The sequence below is a fragment of the Saccopteryx leptura genome, chromosome 11 (genome assembly GCF_036850995.1).
Source record: "Saccopteryx leptura isolate mSacLep1 chromosome 11, mSacLep1_pri_phased_curated, whole genome shotgun sequence".
NCBI lineage: Eukaryota > Metazoa > Chordata > Mammalia > Chiroptera > Emballonuridae > Saccopteryx > Saccopteryx leptura.
Window position 1 is genome coordinate 45,713,938 of NC_089513.1, and position 19,492 is coordinate 45,733,429.

A 19,492-nucleotide genomic window follows, 5' to 3' on the forward strand; every position below is an offset into this window, starting at 1 on the left:
ATCTAAGGTGAGGCCTGGCTGTTTTTAAAGAGCATTCCAGATAAATTTAGGAAACGCCAGGGTGCGAAAACGCTCTTCACTTGAGAAAAACTGAGTTCTGATCACGGCTTTACATATACTAACTCTGTGTGTGATTGAACAAAAGACCCTCACTCACAAACCAAATTGCTCACAGGTTTGTAGCAAAGCTGAAAAAAAAAAAAAAGCCTGGGTACAATTAAGGTGCATTTAAAGACTTCTAGCTTTTACTTGGATTAATTTAACCATAAAAATATGATATGATTTTAATTAAGAGGTTTGTAAAGTACTTAAGGTTTGTCATTTTGTTGACATTCAAATGTCATTTTCCTTAAAAACTATTCTTAGGTATCAGCTAACTAAACTGAACTGTTGGTTTAGATTACTGTACTACCAGATAAGATAAAATTTGAGATAATAAGCTAGAGAGCTACTCACTAGTTCAGCAAGAGTCTACATCATTTCAACACTTACCCCTGAGGCTGTCGGTTGTGTTGTAGGAGAAGTATTTTTGCTGCAATCATCTGAGTTAGAAGAGGTGGAAGATGGAGTCATAGGAACAGGATTATTGCTATTGCCTACAACAGCAAAAATTAACCTCATAAATATAAATATACTCTACTGTTAAGGTTGGCAAATACTTTACAATCAAATTGCATTTTATTATATTCACCAGAACAAGCCTTTGACTTGTTTATGTTCTTAGGTTTTCGTTTCCTGGTTTGAATTCCCTCTTTTTTCATAGCAAGCGGTCGAGGTACCTAAAGAAATGTTTTTCACATAGGCCATACAGTTAATAAATATTATATTGAAGAAAACCCAAACTTTAGCTGAAGACCCAGCATCAGTACTGAAAGCCCTCATTTACAAGAACTTGGCATAAATCTCAATCCAATTTTTATATACACTCAATAGATTTCAACTGCACAAAGACTGCTCTTACCCCATCACATACAGATTCCTTCAGGAAAAATGAGGTGGTTTGCCAGGGAGATATTATTCCCTCAATTAATATTTATTGTTTTAAACAACTTCAATTATAGAGTAAAACCACAGAATGCAGATTTTTATTTCAAAGAGCTTATGTATTCTCTTTCTCCTACATACACAAAAGGTTATTTTCTTTTAAAAGATAGATATACTTATAATATTTTGTGCTATCATTGAAATGAAGTATAGACTCTTTCTAACTATCAATTGTAGGGTGTGACAAAAGTAGGTTTACAGTTATAAGTACACGAGTTTATTCTTGTATTATCATTATTGTATTATTATTTGTATATTATTATTGTATTATTATTGTATTATTTTCTGTACAAAGAACTGTAAACCTACTTTTGCCCCATCCTATAGGTTACTTCTTTGTATAAATATTATTTGATTGCATTCAAAAATTAATACTAAAACTAGTAATAGTGCATTTTTGGTTGGTTCCATGCTTTTTTCTCTCTGTGCAGTTTTTTTAAGGGTTACAACCATTTTATCAATTCTAATACACACTTTCCACATTTTTAATATTTCTAATATTGAGCTGTCTTACACTGGAAGTGTGTGACAGTTTAATTGGTAGCATTTTGTTTCTTACTGCTAAGTAAGACAACAGTATAATTCATATCCTAGAGTCAATAACATGCATATAAGACCACATTTTCACTTTCATCCCCTCCTCTTCTGCTTTTTCCCTTAACTGCAGTCACATGCGAACTATACTAAACATATAGACACATGAGCAGCACACGTGGCGCACCCCATGGAGTTTCATGTAGAGTCCACAAGCATTGCACACAGGTTCGCCCTCGGCGTTCCTACGCCACAAAGTGGTGGTTGTGGTGTGACAGTTGGCACAGGACAATCCAAGCCGCCGGGATGAAGGCTAGAAAGCAGCACAAGAAAGTTAAGTGTATCATTATAAGTGATTTCTTTTTTTTTATGTATATGCTATATATACATTAATGTACCATGTCCCTGTCGTCAACAAGTAGGTACCTCATTATTATAAATAAGAGATCCCTGGAGAAAATTTAAATTGTGATTAGATTGACCTTGCTGGACCAAGAAACTTAAGTTTTACATAGTGTGCTCGATCCTAATCAGACATTTGATTTGCTCCAGCGTATTAGCGCAGATTATAGAATAACCGGGAACCAGTCACAACGTTGGCCAATAGCTGCACCTAGTATATCGCCAGAGGTCTCAGCTATAAGAGGACTGAAATGGATCACAGCTGCCTGACAATGTTAAGTGCCTTCAGGCAGTCTCCACTTCCCCTGAAAACTAAAGACAATCAGGTCTAGTTCTCAGACATGTGCAGAGGGACAAACCAGAAACTTCAGAAGAACCTATACATTAATAGACATTTATTTTGGAAAATGTACAAAAATGTTTGCAAAGAAGTATATTTTTAATATATTCAATAGTTATCATGATCAAATGCTGCCTGAAGTTTTGTATTATTCATTTTTTGCAAGGGATAAGCCAATTTTATGGCATTGTTTTAATGCTGGAATTGTCTTATCTACAATAATATTAAGATACTGTATTTACCTTGCCAGTATAATAACGAACTTTTGTTCACACAGAGTTAAATACTATTATCAGAAAGTCAACCCTGTTACTGTCATTCTGATCTTCATGTTCCCTTTATGCCCATAACATCCTTAAAAAGGGACTTTATTTCCCCTAAGTTATGTGTGAATTATAACAAATGAGAATTTAAACTAGTATAAATTCCTCCCTAGAATGGCAAAAAATTTAAATTTGTTTTTAAATTACCTAAGTAAGCAACTAAAAAACAGTGCTGTAACTTCTGTGAAAAAAAAGAAAAGAAAAGAAAAAAAAAGCTACAGGGAAAGTCCAGGAACAAAAGCAAGTTGAAAGTTACAGATTTGGGGAAGTGAGCTACACCAATTAATTTTTAAAAAAGGAAGTTGTAAAGAAGAATGGACAACAAAAATAAAAATTGAGCATGTTACTGAAATGCACAGATTAAAGGAAAGACATTCCCAAATCCTTTGGTGGCAAATTTAAAAGATAGGACTGAATTTCTCATTTACAAGCCACATCCTGCGGTGCTACCTCAGCATTACTCTCCATAGACAAGTTATAAAAAACAGAGACACCAGTCAGTCTCTTAGCACTACAACATTTTCAAAAGTCAGGGCTAAGAAAAAAATCAATTTGACTTTTGATTGTAATGAACATGCTTGGCTGAGAGGATTACTATTTGGGGCACTGCTTTGCTAAAATGATGAAAACATGAAACTTTATGCATCAGAGTTTCTTTCTTCCTTCCCTCCTTCCTTCCTTCCTTCCTTTCTTTCATTCTGGTTAAAAGAAAATAATTTCCTAGGAGAACACTCCTTTCTCTTCATAAATGTGAAATCAGAAAACTAAGGACAGGAAAGTTCGTTTTATAAACAGGTCATTTATGACAGTTTCCAGTGGAATTTGGAGCCAATGTGAAGCAAACGTGTTATCAGAATTTGCCATTATAACAAAGAACTTTATGACTGTCAACTGCAGATCGTAAGTGAAGCCAGTCCTCATAAACATATGAAATGAAGGTGAGTGGGTTATAAAACTTCCTTGTAACAAGTGATCTCAGTTATGTTCATCACTGACAAGGAATTCAAGTTACACCATAAATCTCTTATTTTGCAATGTATTACAAGTTCAAATTCACAGTGATTGGTCCTGTACTGCTGGCTAAACAAACTTGGGTTCAACATTCTACTTCTGATAACTAAGGTAGGTCCATCAAAACCATAAATAAGAAGCCCACAACGAGAACTAATTGATAGACACACCCTTCAATAGGTATCATTTATAACCCATTTACAAAGCATATTGGCTGACCTTGGTTACTGCCGAAACAGCTGCTACACAGAAGGAAAACTAATTGATACAGAGATGTTAAAAAATGTCTTCCTGGTAAGCTATTTTTACTTGTAAAAACACAACACGGCACTATCTAAATATGGATGTTAATAGATTAAATTTATAATGTAACTAGTAACCAAAATGGCTACTATGCTACCAATTTTTTGCTGTCTCAAAAAAATGATACCTTTCTCAGCTCAGCTAGTTCTCAGCTCAGTGCTCCTTCCCAAAAATAATAATAATCATTTTCACTGTTAATATATAGGCCAATACATGAAAAACGAAACTTCCTTGGAATATTTTCCAACTACTACTTATTATTTTTAATATTATGCATGTAAGAAAAATGAAAACCATAGGGAGTCAAACACTTAAGGAAATTTTAAGCTGTGGGAGGTTGTAACAAGTTTAAGAAACATACACTCATTAAATTAACCTTGGCCACTTTATTTTAAATGCATTTAAAACAAAACAGCCATAAAACTAATTGCTTCTCCTTAAGGTGTCAGACTTATATTGTGATGCAATTTTACTCTAATCTGTTTAACACGAACAACATGCGTAGCATTTGTTCCTGCTAATTAGAGTATAACAAATAAATTATGTGGATATTTAAGATGTCTGGCATCTAACTGTAAAATATCTTACTTTAAAAGGTATTATTAGAGTATGGGTGCTTGACTAAACAAATGTTAGCCTTACAGTGAGGCTTGTGAAAGCTTTATTTTCCCTAATCACTACAGTAGTAAATACTCTCTCCCCTAAAACACACCTATACACACAACAATGACAATAAGAGATTGGTCCCTGAAGAAAATCAGAATCTCCATACTTTAAAACATTGTGAAATGTGTTCTTATTGGCGAAAAATCCTCAACTTGAGAAGAACACACAGACTGCATTTTTCTTCAAGTTCTACTTAGTTCTCTGAAAAGCCAGATTTCAAAGTAACAAAGGTTAGAGAGTAAATAAATTTTCACCAGCCTCAAGGGCAATCCAAAAGACGGATGGAATTTGCGGCTAAAACCTGTCTCTCCAAGAAGCGGTCGAGGGACCGAGAGAAGCGGTAGAAGGACAGAAGCAAAGAAACCCGCAATGAGGCTGCAGGAAGAAAGGGGCTGTGGTTCCGTTGTCATGTTCTGTGGGAGTTGGGGAGGGGTGCTGTAAACGAGCTTGGTTTTTCAATAATAAAACGCAAACCAGACCAGAGAGTGCCACGGGGGAAAAAAATCTTCCCTCCACTTGTCCTGGGTGGGCATACTCAGTCTTTCTCGTGGTGGGGGGCGGGAGGAGGTGTTGACGTAAATACAGAATTTTGTATTTAAAAAAATGTTACTACCCTACACCTTTCTTTTTTCCGCTTTCACAGGAGATGTCATTCCCTATGTTAAATGTGGGGGAAAGGCTGTTTTCGTTCCCCAGATGTCAATTACGGGATAACCTCCCGGTAAGGCGCCAGCAAATGGGGGGATGCAGGGTGCACTCCATCCCTGCGCTCGGGTCCGACCCCGGGGACCCGCGCCCGCCGCACCTGTCCCCGCGGCGCCTGGGGAGGGCCGGGCCGGCACTCACCACGCGCTTCTGCGGCTTGATGAGGGGCCGGCTGAGGCCGTTCATCTTGCTGTAGAGGCCGCAGGCGTTGCACAAGTAGTGGCCGGTGCCGTCCCGCCGCCAGAGCGGCGTCTGGATGGAGCCGCAGTTCACGCACTCGCGACTCTCGGGCAGGTCCTCCAGCAGGTCTGCGGTGAGAGCGGGGACGAAAGGCCGGGTGAGGCCGCGCGCGTCCCTCCCCGAGGCTCCCCCCGAAGACCCTCAGCTCCCCAAGGTCCCAGGATTGAGGACGCGCTGCCCACTCTCCTGCCCGGGTCCTTCCCCACCGATATTTCTTCTCAAGAGCGCACCCGGGAGCCGTCTGCTCCCCATCATTCTGCGGACCACTGTCTGCTCCCTTGGGCGCGCCCAGGAAAAACCTAGGAAAGGAGGAGGCAAGGCTGGAAGCCGAGTCGTTTGCCTTCGACCACAAAGGACCTCAGGGTGGGGATGAGCTGTGGGGAGATCGATTTGGGTCCCCGACCCCTCCTTTCCGGCTGTTCACAAGCTTTTCAAAACTGAAATCCATCATAATTACAGTATGCCACTTGCCAAACTCGAGCAAACTCTGCAATGTTGACACCAATCACTGACCCCCATTCCAGCCTACAAACATCGCAGGAAACGAGGAGGCTGCCTTTTTTATCTTCCTTTTTTTCTTTTATTCTCCTTTTCTATTTTAAAAAGTAATCACTGCAACTGCCACTCTTCCTTTTCCCCATTGAAAAAATATATATAACATTATATATATATATATATACACACACACACACACACACACACACACACACACAAGAGAAATTAGCAATGCTGTTTGTTCTTGAGCATTTATACCAATTAATTAGAAAATGACTAATATCTCCTGGGGCTGGGGGGGGGGGGGATGCACTAATATGAATAAGGAGAGATAAATGTTAAGGTTTATTTTCATGGCACAAGGACCAAACACTAAAATATTGTTTTTAAAGTGGATCTCATTGTTTCTATCTGCAAAATTTCTACAAACGGTTAATATTTTATTGATTCAGAAAATTACTAAGTCCATCCCAGTGCTAAATAAAACTATTTTCCCCACACTAAAATTTCAACTTATGTGGCCTTTCTAAATTGTGTATATGTCATTTCAACTTGGTTAGTTTTTGGAGTTCACAACTAATCTAAATCTGTTATTTAAAACAATCTTAAGAATTAATTAATGTAAGATTTATTACTTACCCTCAATCAGTTAAATATGAAGGAATAAATACTAACTAAAATGATAGGTACTTATTAAACACGTACTTTTTAAGCAGACTTTATAGAAATTAAGTATCTCCTATTTAGGGTTATTAATACCATAGATGTTTTAAATGTTTCAATTTGGCTATCTTTAAGGAGCATTTCTGAATAAAATTTTAAAGTAAATAAACTTCACACTTTCGAGTTTCATTTGAAGATTATGTGGGCTAGTGAGCCTTTTTATTCCTTTTCATTCCTGTGCAGTTTACTGCTTCATTCTGCCATTAACTGTTTGTTGTAAAGATATTTAAAAGTGTCTTTGGCATAAATACTTTAATTTCATTAATACTATATATTTACCCTACAAAACAAGTCTCCTTCCTCAAGAAATAAGTTTAAAAGAAACCAGCATCCTATAATAACTTGGGTTCAAAGTTGTCATGGGGATACTGCAGCTTACAACACATCACAAAGATTTATTCTTCTCTGCCCTAAAAGCTACTATTGACTATGGTAATCAGTAAAATGCTCAGGACTTCAAGGACACCAAAGTTAAACAAGGTATTTGTCTTTGTTGTTGACTTTAAAATGTTACCTATCAGAGCCTCTCTCAATAGAGGAGTGGGGCATTCCCTGGAGAACCCAGGCCTGTGCCTGGCCTCCTTCCCCGAGATGGGAGAAGGAAGGAGAAGACAGTAGGAACTCTCCAGGTAAATTTCTTTAGTCATCTGAAAACCCAAAGACAAAACTTAAAAGTCCTCCCTGGATAAATAAAATTTAGAAAGTTTGCTTACTTTTTAGTTCAGTACATTCAAAGCTCCCATTTCCTCCCAACTTCTTCCCATTCCTCACCCAGCAGCTACATGCCTATAAATCCTATATATGATTAAAATAAGAAAAATGTTTTAAAATAAAAATGATAAAATCTGATGATGCTGGAGGTCTCTTCATCAGTTTCCCCCCTGCTCATCATCTCTCCTAACATGGCTGCCTTGAGAGCCCCCCAGAGAATGACAAGACTCAGGGGACAAGTACTCAGTCAGCAAGTGTCCCAGGACCCAAGGAATGGAACAGTTATTGGGAGCTAAAGAGAAGGCTGGGCTTGGGGACTGAAGGGCTGTGAGGACCCTGAGCTCACCCCAGATTCCCCACCACCCACCCATTACCAGAATGAGAGAGAGAGAGAGACAGACAGACAGACAGACAGAGAGATGGAGCAGGTTCCCAGAAGCCTCCACACTGGGCAGACTGCAAAAGCTCAGCATTCAAGCTTTAGCCCTACCACACCTATGAGGACAAGTCAGGGTTATGCGCCTCCCCCACCCCCACGCTGGTTTATTCTCACTCAGTAGTTTCCCACCCTCTAATAGAGGACGCAAATGCCTGGGTCTTCCCAAACCCCTTCCCATTTTTGGTTGGTTGTTTTTTAAAATACAATTCTGGGATCCAGAGAAGATTTTTCTAATTTTGCAGTGTCCTATTCAGAAAGTGAGAAGAACCTGGGTGAAAGGATAAGCTAAGTTTAAAATGAAAAGAAACATAACTTGCCTGCAATCACACCCTTACTGCATCTCAAAGGATTTTCCACACAGAACCAGTTACTCTAAACACCCAAAAAAAAAACTCCAGTTATATCTGTTGGACTACGTCTTTTTTTCAGTGCTGTGAAATGCTGGAAGACTAGGAGAAAGAAACATGGAGGTGATGCTAAGGTGTGTTATGGGACAGGCAGAGAGCTACGCGATCTTGTTCCAACTGCTGCTGTCCCTGTACCCAACTCCCGTGCCCTTTCACATTCCTTGCTAGACTCCGGTCTGACAAGTCTCGCACCCGTTATAACAGCCACCCCCTTCCTATCCTTTGAAGACCCCTGATCTCCCTCAACTCTGTTCCTGAGAGCCAGACCAGACGTCAGTCCGTAGGCAACAGGACCAGTACAGTGCTCTGTTCTCTCAAGTTTCTACTCTAAAAAACAAACCTGCAGGCCCTCACCCCACTCTGCCAGCTTTGCAAGGGAAAGAAGAGGGAATTTTGAGGCCAAAATCTTAAGACTTTAAGGAAGTCTCAAAAGAAAAGAATGCTGCTCCCAGTTACTAGTGCTTTTCATATCAGATCCTTCATTTTCAGGCCACCAGAGTTTTCAGCGTGTCTTTTGAACACAAGTTTGGCAATGCCTCACTTTATTCTAACTAATCAGGGCCCATAAAAGACTACTTGTCCCTAAATGGAAGGCCGAGGCTCTCAGACCTGGGGTGCAAAAGCATTAGGTAAAATCATTTAGGCTGACGCTCCTCCTTCGTCATTGCCACCTCTGACTCCCACAGATCCCCTTAAACAAACAACAGCCGAAAAAGAAAAAGTTTTGTCTTAGGAGTCTGTCACGTTATCAACAGGTTAAATAGAAAGAGAGTCCTGTGAAAGCACCAGAATGCTGGGGCTAAGAAGCCCAAGTGCCTCTGTCTCTGTCAGGCCAGACAACATGGTTCACACCCTCCCCTGCTGCAGTGAACAAAACACTTCAAAACCGGCTGCTTCCAGGTATTCTCTTGCGTTTTTCCAGTTCACCAAAAACTGTCCCCACACTGAAATGATAGTATGAGTGAGATTTTAAAAAAAAAAAAACCTGAAAAGTTGGTAGACTGAACTCTAGAGATGTGAGAGCCACAGACACCCCACACAGCTGATGCCAAGCCAAAGCCCCGGCCTGGACCAGCTCTCCTTCAGGCTGGTCACAGGATTGACCAATCCAAGGGTCCTGTCTTTCCCTCTCTCACTGAGGGGGTGCCAATGACCGATCCAAGGGTCCTGTCTTTCCCTTTCTCACTGAGGGGGTGCCAATGACCAGTCCAAGGGTCCTGTCTTTCTCTCTCACCGAGGGGGTGCCAACTAGCTTCTTGGGTCCTTTTCTACTCTGGAGCTCTTTTAAATGCTCTCCTTGAGGAAAACACACACAACTCCTCACCTATGGAGAGTGAATTGAGCGAGGCTGTGTGTGTATTTGAGGAAAGGGTGAACCGAGACCCCAATACTCTCCAAAACTTATTCCCAAAAGGAATCTCACTCTTCCACTCACGAAAACTGGTCTTCCACGGGGCCCAGGCCCTGTCGGTTCCTTCCCGGCGCATTCCTCCCTACTGCCCACTCAACGAGTCTCTCGAGTGTCTCCTAGGCACTGGTGTACATATGCGTGTTAAGTCTCTTTCGTGGAAAAGAACTGAGTCCGCAAAATAAAAGTACCACAGAAACTGTGTCAGACCCTCGGTCGCCCGAGGCCCGAGGCTGGGCTGACCTCTGGGCGGCCCGGTGAGAAGGCCGTGAAGACGAGGCCCAGGGCGAGCAGCGGCTCCACACCCGCTCTCACCCTAGCGCCTCCGACCCGACCCCCACGCGGCGGCGCGGCCCTTACCTGCGCTGGGGCCCCGCGGCACGGGGAGCGGGGCTCCGGCGCGACTCTGCAGGCTGTGCAGCACCGGGGTCTCGAAGGGGCCGGCGGGCCACGCGGGCGTCAGCGGCGCGCCCACGTAGGGCGAGTAGGGGCCCGGGTGGTGGTGGTGGTGGTGGTGGTACGAGCCGTTCAGCGGCCGCGCGGCCGCCAGCGAGCCGTACTGGTGCTCGCGGCCGCCCATGGCCGCCAGGCCGGCCCCGCCGCCGCCCACGCCGCCCGCGCCCCCGCCGCCCGCGGCCGCGTAGCCCGCGGGGTCCCGCGCCGCGCCGTTGGCCACCGGCGGGCTGGCCGAGTAGGGGAAGCGCGCCGTGACGTGCGCCGCGGCCGAGCCGGCGCCGCCGGGCCCCGCGGCCCCCGCGCCGCCCGCGCCGCCCCCGCCGCCGTACGGGGGGCTGTCGGCCGAGGCCTGGGCCCAGCCCGGGGGCGCCCCCGCGCCGCCCGCGTGGCTGGCGGGCCCGCTGCCCGCGCCCTGCAGGTACGGCAGGCCGGGCAGCATGGAGCCCACGCGGGTGGTGGGCACGTAGACCGGGGAGCCCGCCGAGTGCACGAAGCCGCCGGGCGCGCCGTCGTAGGCGGCCGGGCCCTGGCCGGAGAGCGCGGCGAGGGTCTGGTACATCTCCTCGGGCTGCTCGGCGGCGAAGGGACTCAGCTTGGCGCCGCGGCCGGACCACAGCAGCTTGCTGGCGGTCGCGGCCTGGTCGAGGTCGGTGAAGAGCAGCAAGTCCTCCCAGCTCGACAGGGCGCCCCCGGGGCCGGCGACCCCGGGCGCCGCAGGTCCGTGCGGAGCCCCGAAGGGATGCGAGGCGTAGGGGCCGAGCAGCAGCGAGCGAGCCGGGGGTCCCGCCGCCGCCTCCGTGTCGAGCTGCGGCGTCCTGCAGCTGCTGGCGCCGCCGGGCCCGCGCTCCGCACCGCGCGAGCAGCAGGAGGAGGAGGAGGAGGAGATGGGGGACGGCGGCGGGGACGGCTCCCGCGCCGGCAAGTCTCTGGCGTCGCCGGCCTCCGCAGCCGCGGCCCCGAAGCGCTTCGGCAGGCACCAGCCGCCGTCAGTCAAGGCCATCCACGGTCCGGCGCCTCTGCCAGCGGTTCTAGCTCCTGCGTGGGGAGACGGGCAGGGGAGTAAAAACAACAAGGAGTTACCCAAAGCGCAGGCTGTACGACAGCTCGCTTCCACTCCCTTTCCTAGCTACTGAGCTATCTCCAGGATCTCGCTTCTGCCCTGGGCGTGGGAGTTGGTGAGTGAGAGGGAACTTTAGCCCGCGCAGAGGCCACGAGATCCTCCGAGGACCGGGATCAGCCGTCCTCCCTCCCCCCCAAATCTCCGCGGTCCCCTCGCCCTCCGCAGCATCCTTCATCCGTGCGCGCGCCCGGTCCCGGGGGCGGCTGCGAGGCTGGCCGAGGCTTTCCTTCTCAAAGCATCTCCCTCCGACACGTTCACACACAAAGTAACTTTTTAGGTAGCTCTGCGTGTCGGCGCTGCCTTATCTCGCCTTCCCGCGGGCGCCCCTCGCCCAAGATGTCTCCGTAGGAAGGCTGCCCGCGTGAAAAGCACTGGCTCAAGGAAGGCAACTTGTCCCGAAAACGAAACCGCCGCGCTCTCTCGCACTGGCTCTCCCCGAGCTTCCCGGACTGCGCTGTCAAGACGGAACGCGAACCCCAGAGGAAAAGGCGACTCAGCCCCGGGAAGGTGGGGCGCCGGGGCGGGGACGGCCGTCTCAGACCTTCCGGGCACGGGCTGTGCGGGATGCCCGCGGGGCCAAGTCTCACGCCCAGCTCGCGTCCCCGCGGCGGCGGCGCCGCACACCTTCGCTGAGGCTCGAGTGGCAGCCACCAGCGCGTGCGCTCTCGCGGGCCGGGCCGCCCGGCCCACCCCGTGGTCATCCCCGCCGGTGGAAAGGCCAGAGCGTTCCGGAATCGGACGTAGCGGGGTGGAGCGCAGGGCAGAGAAAAAGAGGGGGGACGTGAGACCGCCCTGGAGTAGAAGTCACCCCCAAGGAGAGAGCAGGAAGAATGACTGGGAGGCTGGGAGGGGGTGGAGGAGAAAGGCCAACGCAGCCGGGCAGGCCTCCTCCGGGCTGTCTTACCGAATAGCTCGGGCTCATCTGAGATAAAACCACACTGCAATGAATGCTCACACAGACCCGGCCTAGAGAGCCAGGGAGAAGTCTCCCTGCCCGCCGAGCTGCGGCTCCCGCCCCTTAGCGCGAGATAACTCGGAGATAAGGCAGCGCGCAGATAAGCGCTTCGGGGACAGGAAAAGACACCAGAAGTTGGTACACGGTTTTCCCGGGAACCTGGGAGCCGCTACAGCCTGCCGGGAGTGGAGAAGGGAGCCACCCTCGGCCCGGAGGCCGAAGCCGGGGGCCCGCGACGGGCAGTGCAGAGAGAAGGAAAGAGCGGAGCACGAGCGAGAGAGGAAGCAGCCGAACCTCGGGTAGGCGCTGCGCATGGAGAACGACCACGGCTGAAGGTGCTCCCGAGCGCGGAGGAAGGCCGAGGGCGCCGGCAGGCGAGCGCGAGTCCGGGGTCTTCGCGGCGCTGCTGGTGAATAAAAAGGAGAGAGGAGGCGCCTCTTACTGCTCTGCCGGAAAATTGCAGCCTGCGCTCCTGATTGGACTCACCGAGCCCTAAACAAACAGCACTCGCTGAAGGGTGCCAGGCTGTGGGTCGGAACTGCACTCTGCGAGCAGCTGGGCGCTGGAGGTGAAGAGGAGGAGGAGGAGGAGGAAGAGGAGAAGGAGGAGGGAGCTAGGGGAGGAGAAAAAGTAGGGTGGGGAAAAGACGGCGAGCGGCAGGGGGAGGGGAGCGCGCCGCGGCGGCAGACAATGAGCTTTGCTCTGCCTGCGGGTGTGAGCTGAGCGGCGAGCACTGTCCCGGGAGTGCGGGCGAGTGCATCCAGGGGGCGCCGAGTCCGGGGACGCCGGGGGAGGGGCAGAGGGGCCCGAACTGCAGACCTCGCTGGCGACCCACACCCAGCCTTCCGCAGAGCGCTTTCCTCCGCCCCTAGTTACACACGCACTCGCGCAGGGAGGAGGGAGGTGTTGGCAAGGAAATAACTGACTGTGCGCAGCCGGAGCTGCCAAGGCTGTGGGAGAGACGCACCGGCTCCCGGGTCCACGCACCCTCCAAACGGGGTGCGGGAATGCTCTGCTCCGCTGCCCTTCCCCGCTGCTCCCTCCACATTCAAGGAGCTTTTGGCTCCGCATTTGTGTGTGATCGACCTTAAACTTTCCCCGACCTCTTCCGAGGACCCTGAAACTCAGAGGGTCGTGGTGGCCGTCAGGGTTGAGACTTCCACGATGTGGAAAAGAAGGAACTCCGGTGCCCAGCTCCTTACTTGTGCCCTACTTTTCAGAAATGTACTAAATCCCTCGGAAGTTTCAGGCAGTTCACATCGGCACTCCTCAGCTAACTTTAGGGGCTTTTAATTCGGGGTGCGGGGTACTTACGTTAGTTAGTCAATGGTGTACTAAATCAGTCCCTGAGGCGCACAGGCTGTAAAAGGGCTTCCACTCCGGTAGCGCTTGCAGATGCTCTCCGAATTTGGGGGGGGGGTCCCGTTTGCTCAGAGGTGTCCCTGGGGAACTTCAGGTGAGTCCCAGAGGAGTCGTTGGAAAGAGGGGGGTCAGCTTCCCCGGACCCAGCCCAGCACACCTCTCCCCCCCCCACCCCCACATCCACACCTCTCCTTCACTCCCTCCAAATGGTTATCACAACTGTGTACAAACTGATACGGTCCTTAGCCAGCAAAGGGACTGGAAATAAACGTCGCAGGGTTATCAGCGCCGATCTGTCATCAGCGAGTCGCGCGGCCGCGAGTTCGTCCGCGGCAGGAGCCTATTAGATCTCACTCCCTTTCGCTCACAAAAAAAAAGAATTTCTTCCGACAGACGTGACCCCAGAAGGTTTGCGAGAATTTTAAGCAGGGCAGGAGGAGTTGTGTGGGAATGGATTTTTACACTTTTTTTTTTTTTTCAGGTAAATTGAAGTAAATGATTTTCTAAAGGTCAGCCTCCTCTGAAAGCATTTGAACTCTTGTTTTTATTTGTTTGTTTTTGTGTTTTTCGGTTGGGAAAGGGAGAGGAACCTAAGCGTAGTCGAACCGGGATAGGCAGGGGCGCTGTAAAATAGGGTTTCAAGAGATGGTGAGACTTCGTCCCGAGTATATGTTCGTTCTCGATAGAACTGTGAGCTGTGAACCTGTGCGTCCTGGCGGAAGACGTGGACAGGGCCTGACCGCCGGGGAGGAGAGCGCAGAATAGACGGCGTTAGAGATCATTCTTTTCTTCTTCTTCTTCTTCTTCTTCTTCTTATTCTTCGTTGTAAATTGTTGCTCAACACTTCTTAATTTTAAATTGATACCGAACAGGTCCATAAACCGTTCTCATCTAATTTAGTGGCTTTTATTCCATTCCTCTCTGCCTCCCCCAGTCACGGCGGCGGCTCCCAGCTCCAGTGGTGGCTGCGTTTCGCAAAGACTGAAGGTAAAAACTCTGGAACGGAGACCGGCGACAGGAGCAGGATCCAGGGGCTTTAAATTTTAACCCGAGTTCGATCGAATGCAACCGCCAGAGACCAGGCCGGCGTCCGCCGCGCACTTAACTCGGGCCAGGGCTTTCCGTGTGCTTCTTTCGGTTTTTCCATGAGTTCCGACCAAATTTTTTTAAATAGACTGAATTTTGTAGAAGCTCCTTGGCCAGCAGTTACAGAAATGCTATGGGCATTTGATTTCCTTTGTGTCCAACTTTCCTTTTTTACATGTTTCTCAGCTTTGCTCTTAAAAACAAAGTTGTTTTGTTTTGTTTTGTTTTTAATTCAGATGTGGGTGAGCTGATTTCTAATGAAGACAGGTTAACAAATCTTTTTGGCTAATGAGAGTCCAGGCTGTGACGGGCCTCCGAGCCTGAGCCCGGAGTAGATCCGGCCCTGCGCGAACCTCATTCCTGCTGTGTGTGTTTCTTTATATTTGCAAGTGCGGGGGTGTCCGTGTGAATTTCCTTAGACAGTAATTCCTCCCCGAGGAACCTGCTTTTCCCGCAGCCCCACAGATGAGACGAGACGGTGCGTTTGCTCCGGCACCGCCGAGACTTGGATGAGCGGCGGGACAGACGCGGACAGAGTCCCCAACGTGAGGGTTCTAAGGGCTCGAGAAAGGGCCAGGCATTTTTTTACCCTCCAGATCACCAATCTCTTTTTAACATTGTTTAAAACAAAAGGGTGTGGGGAGGTCATTTTTTCTTTGCTGGGTCACACATTGGTTTTTGGGTTTTCTTATTCTTGTTCATATATATATTTTTTAAATTAGTTTCAAAGGAGGGAATGGGTAGTGAAATGTTTTTCTTATCAGTTCATTTTAAAATAAAACAAAACTGTTTAACCGTAGAGTTGATTCAGACTGAAAGCCAGGTTGCCTGACCCTTCCAGTTTGCAGTTTTCCCAACACATCGACTTTGGCCCTAGAGACAACCCCCGCGCTCCGGGCTGCGTCCCCAGAGCCACCCCGCCGGCCTCAGGCCCCGCGCTCCGGGCCGCGTCCGAGCGCCCAGCGGGTCTCGAAAGGTGGGAGCATAGGGGATGCGGGAAAGAAGTGCACCCCAAACTCGAGAGAAACCCAGGCGTTGTAGGAGGTCCCCGTCGTGTTCCAGGTAGACAGGCAGGCTTTTAGGAGTTCTGTTTTCTTCATGATTTCTTTTCACTTTTTCCCCCCCGTCCTTTCTTTTTTCCTTTTCTTTTCTTTCCGCCTCTTTTTTTGGGGGGGGGGGGGTTTCTCATCTGAAACGAAAACGTTTCTCTCCAGACTCTTTAGATCCGAGGGGTGGCCTCTCCGGAGTGAGCCGTCCCTCCCCAGCCGCCCTCCCAGCCCTCGGAGAGGGGCTGGCCCCGGGGCGCGGCCTGTCCCCCCGGCTGATTTATTTGGGCCGCGCCACACCACTATTCGCGATTCGAATTCAGCCAGAAAACAGCAGCCAATGGGGCAGGGGGCGGGGGCTTCGCTGCCAGCGGAGCGCGGTGCTCGGGGACTCCGTCTGGCGCTGCTTCCGGAGGAGCGGCGAGACCCCGGGGACCTCAGCGTCGTACAGACGCCTTCACGCCCGCAAACTCATGCTCATTGTACTGTCATTTTACAAAGCTCCTGGCCACTCCAGCGACGTTTCTGAAAGAAAAAGAACACAACGTCTGGCTTAAAACCTATTTTTTTAATTTAGAGTGTTTTTAAACCAGATTTATGGGGCCTTCTCGCGTATACCATATTTCTTCCTGTCCCGGGGACACTTTCGCCGAAGGACGCGGGGTCACCTCGGCGCCCCCACCCCCTGCCCGTGTTCTGACCCACTCGCTGGATCCGGGCGGCGTGTTCCCTCCAGCTCAGCGGCAGTCGGTTCAACGGAAGGCCGTCGCCCGGAATCTTGCCGGTGGTTTCTTGGGTGGTGTTGTTGCTTTATTTGTTTCATTCTCGAAAACCCCTAAAATACTCTTTAGAAATGTCAGGTGGTGGCAGCGGAAGTGCGAACACTGCGCAGCCTGGAGGTCGCCCCCGGTCACTTTGGGTAAGGGACGTGCCGCGCCACGCGGGGCCGGGCGGCTGGAATCGAGCCCCTGGAGCACGGCGGCCGCGCGCGCCCCGCAGCCCGAGGGCGCCCCCCGCGCGCCGCAGCCCGAGGGCGCCCCCCGCGCCCCACAGCCCGAGGTCGCGCCCCGCAGCCCGAGGGCGCCCCCCGCGCGCCGCAGCCCGAGGTCGCGCGCCGCAGCCCGAGGTCGCGCCCCCGCAGCCGGAGGGCGCGCCCCGCAGCCCGAGGGCGCCCCCCGCGCGCCGCCGGACACCGCCAGCGCGGCGCGGAGGTGGGCTCGCGGCGGCGGCGCACGAAAGGTCACCCCGGTGGCATTCCTCTCCGCGCGCTGTTTACGTGACTTAATGTACTTCATACGCGGCGGGTAAGTTAAGGGCCGCGATAAGGGGCGGCCGGGGGAAGGTCGCTGTAAAAGCCCCACGCTGGGCGCCTTCGAGCCCTCCCCTCATCCATTAACCTTTTTACTTTCTTCTCCCCTCTCTCTTCTAAAGCTCGTTATCTGGGCCACCCAATGACCGACGAAAGATATTCCCTCCCTGCTTCTCCCAAGGCCGCTTTAAACCAAATAAATTTAGCTATTAAAGGGCCAAGATGTCTGACAAAAGATCGAAAGGTGTCTTTCCGTGATCGCTCAAAGAAGCCCAGGAGAAGCGGTGCCTCTGTATCCCGATAAAGACAATCCACGCCGGCGCCGGCCTCCCTCCCGCGGCCTGGGTGCTCCGGGACACCCTGAAACCTCCGCTTCCGCGGCCCGAGGTCTCGGGTGGGACGGCGGGGCCTGGGGCCGCAGCGCTGGGAATGCGGAGGTGCCCTGGCTGCGGGCCGGGAAGTGACAGACCCTGGGGTCCCGGGTCCGGGGAGCTCCAGGCTGGGGCTGGCCTCCCAAAGCAGTCCCCCGCACTTCGTAGAAAAACTAAACCGAGCTCAGTGGGGCCTAAAATACCATCCCATTTTGATTATTGTCTGATGCTGAATAATACTACAAAGCCAAACCACCCCTACCTTCCCGCCCGCGACTCCTGCGGTTTTGCTGAGGGGCATTGTTGTTACTCCACATCTCTGGTAGTGGGGGCAGACCTTCTTATGACCCCCAGTCAGGATTTGGTGGCTGGAACCCGGCAGCTGGATTAGACCTAAACTAACGGGAGGGTGTGGGGTCCCAGACTAACAGCGTCCAGGTAGATGGGAAGCAGAGGTCCATTCAGTCATCCTCAGGTTGGCTTTGGTTGTGAAGTGTAGTATTTGTTATCACTATTAATTACTACTGGCATCACTATATAAAACCTAGGGCACCAGCTGGGCCCGGGCCCTGCCCCTGGTTGATCCCCTTCCCTTTCACCGAAGGTGAAGCCAAGAAGATTCAGTTTCCTGATCCAGGACCGGAAAGTGGGCTTGCAGAGTATGTTGCCATGTTTTCGAGTTTTCCCCAAGATCAGAATAACCTCTTTATACCACTTTGAATATGGCAAAATGAAAAGCTGGGCCTGGCAGGAGACCTCTTGGTTCCCTATAGTGGGGCTTCTTCCCCTGTCTCCTGCTTTCCCCTATCTGTTCTCTGTCAAAGATGGAGACAGGGCTCTGAATTCCAGAAGCCAATCCAGCATCTTTAGCTTCTGTCTGTCACCTCATGCTGGGCCCCAGAAGTTAAAGATGCCTCCTTTTCTCCTCTCCATCCAAATAAGGTGAACTCCAAAATCCAAACCTTTCTTCTCACCCAGCCTCTGGGAGAAGGAAAAATCAGATCGGAGAGAAAAGGATTGTTTCTGTTCCCAAGACGGTACAAGAGATGCAGAAAGTTCCAAAGCCCCAAATCCTGGGCTTTCCCTGGATTTTGCTGATATCATTAAGCATCCAGGCAATGCCAATTCTAGATTCAGGGTCCAGATACCGCTGCACCAGAGCTGTTTCAGATCAGAGACCTTTCTGACTGGGGTGGTTTGTTTGTTTGTTTGTTTGTTTGTTTGTTTGTTTTTTCCTGGGAGGGGGAGGATGTTAAGGGACAGCATGAAAAGGAGATTTGCTAAGTAACTAATGTTCCTCCTTGAATCAATTAAAGAAAAAAAAAATTCCTGCATTTGCCACCCAGAAATATGACCTCTCCATTTAGCTATGTTGCAAATATGCAGAGAATTAGGAGCAAAGAGCTATCTACCCACATGCAGTCCTCCAGTGTCCTGCGGTCACCCAGCAGTACTGAGTATGCGCTGCACAAGGAAGAACTAGAAGGGTTGGCCTCCAGGTTTGAAGTGTTTACAGTCTAGAAGGTTGGCACTTTAGAGCTGGTCAGGCACAGTACCACAGATAACTTTCAAGATGGAGGGAGATGTCTGAGCCTTTGTTCTTTTCTAGTGAAATGCCCAGGCTCAGATTTTCCTTTAGGCTACACCATTAATTTGAAAAGAAGGGAATCACCCTAGCTCATCCACTGAGAGGCTTTCTAGAAGCCCAGACTCTGGGCCAGGTTGCCTGGGTTTGAGTCCTATCTCCACCACTTACTAGCTGTGTGAGCAAGACAAGTTGCCTAACATCTCTGTGCCTCAGTTTCCTCATCTGTAAAATGAGGATGATAAACGGACTTCCATTACAAGATTGTTAAAAGGATTAAAAGATTTCTTATTTGGCCTGACCAGGCGGTAGTGCAGTGGATGGAGCGTCAGACTGGGATGCAGAGGACCCAGGTTCGAGACCCCAAGATCGCCAGCTTGAGCGCGGGTTCATCTGGTTTGAGCAGAGCTCACCAGCTTGGACCCAAGGTCGCTGGCTCGAGCAAGGGGTT

At 49.7% G+C, this 19,492-nt stretch overlaps 1 protein-coding gene and 1 long non-coding RNA gene across 4 annotated transcripts in view; both read right to left on the reverse strand.

Moving 5' to 3' along the window:
- The window catches only part of GATA6 (GATA binding protein 6), a 30,964-nt gene extending 18,137 nt beyond the window's left edge, over positions 1-12,827 (reverse strand). Inside the window, exons 1-6 of one of the 3 annotated variants that reach the window (XM_066352450.1) lie at positions 12,577-12,827; positions 10,112-11,242; positions 5,470-5,636; positions 1,766-1,891; positions 692-779; positions 493-596 (exon numbers count right to left, since the gene is read on the reverse strand). In XM_066352450.1, coding sequence (XP_066208547.1) covers positions 493-596; positions 692-779; positions 1,766-1,891; positions 5,470-5,636; positions 10,112-11,207 — 1,581 coding nt within the window. In that variant the 5' untranslated portion in view covers positions 11,208-11,242; positions 12,577-12,827. The other 2 variants (XM_066352452.1, XM_066352453.1) reach the window with 2 other exon arrangements.
- Positions 12,828-14,169: 1,342 nt separating this feature from the next.
- LOC136383003 (uncharacterized) lies at positions 14,170-16,756 on the reverse strand. Its single transcript, XR_010747362.1, has 2 exons — positions 16,478-16,756; positions 14,170-16,301 (listed from the first exon to the last, which is right to left on the reverse strand). It is a non-coding gene; the product is annotated as an uncharacterized lncRNA (long non-coding RNA).
- Between the last annotated feature and the right edge of the window lie 2,736 nt (positions 16,757-19,492).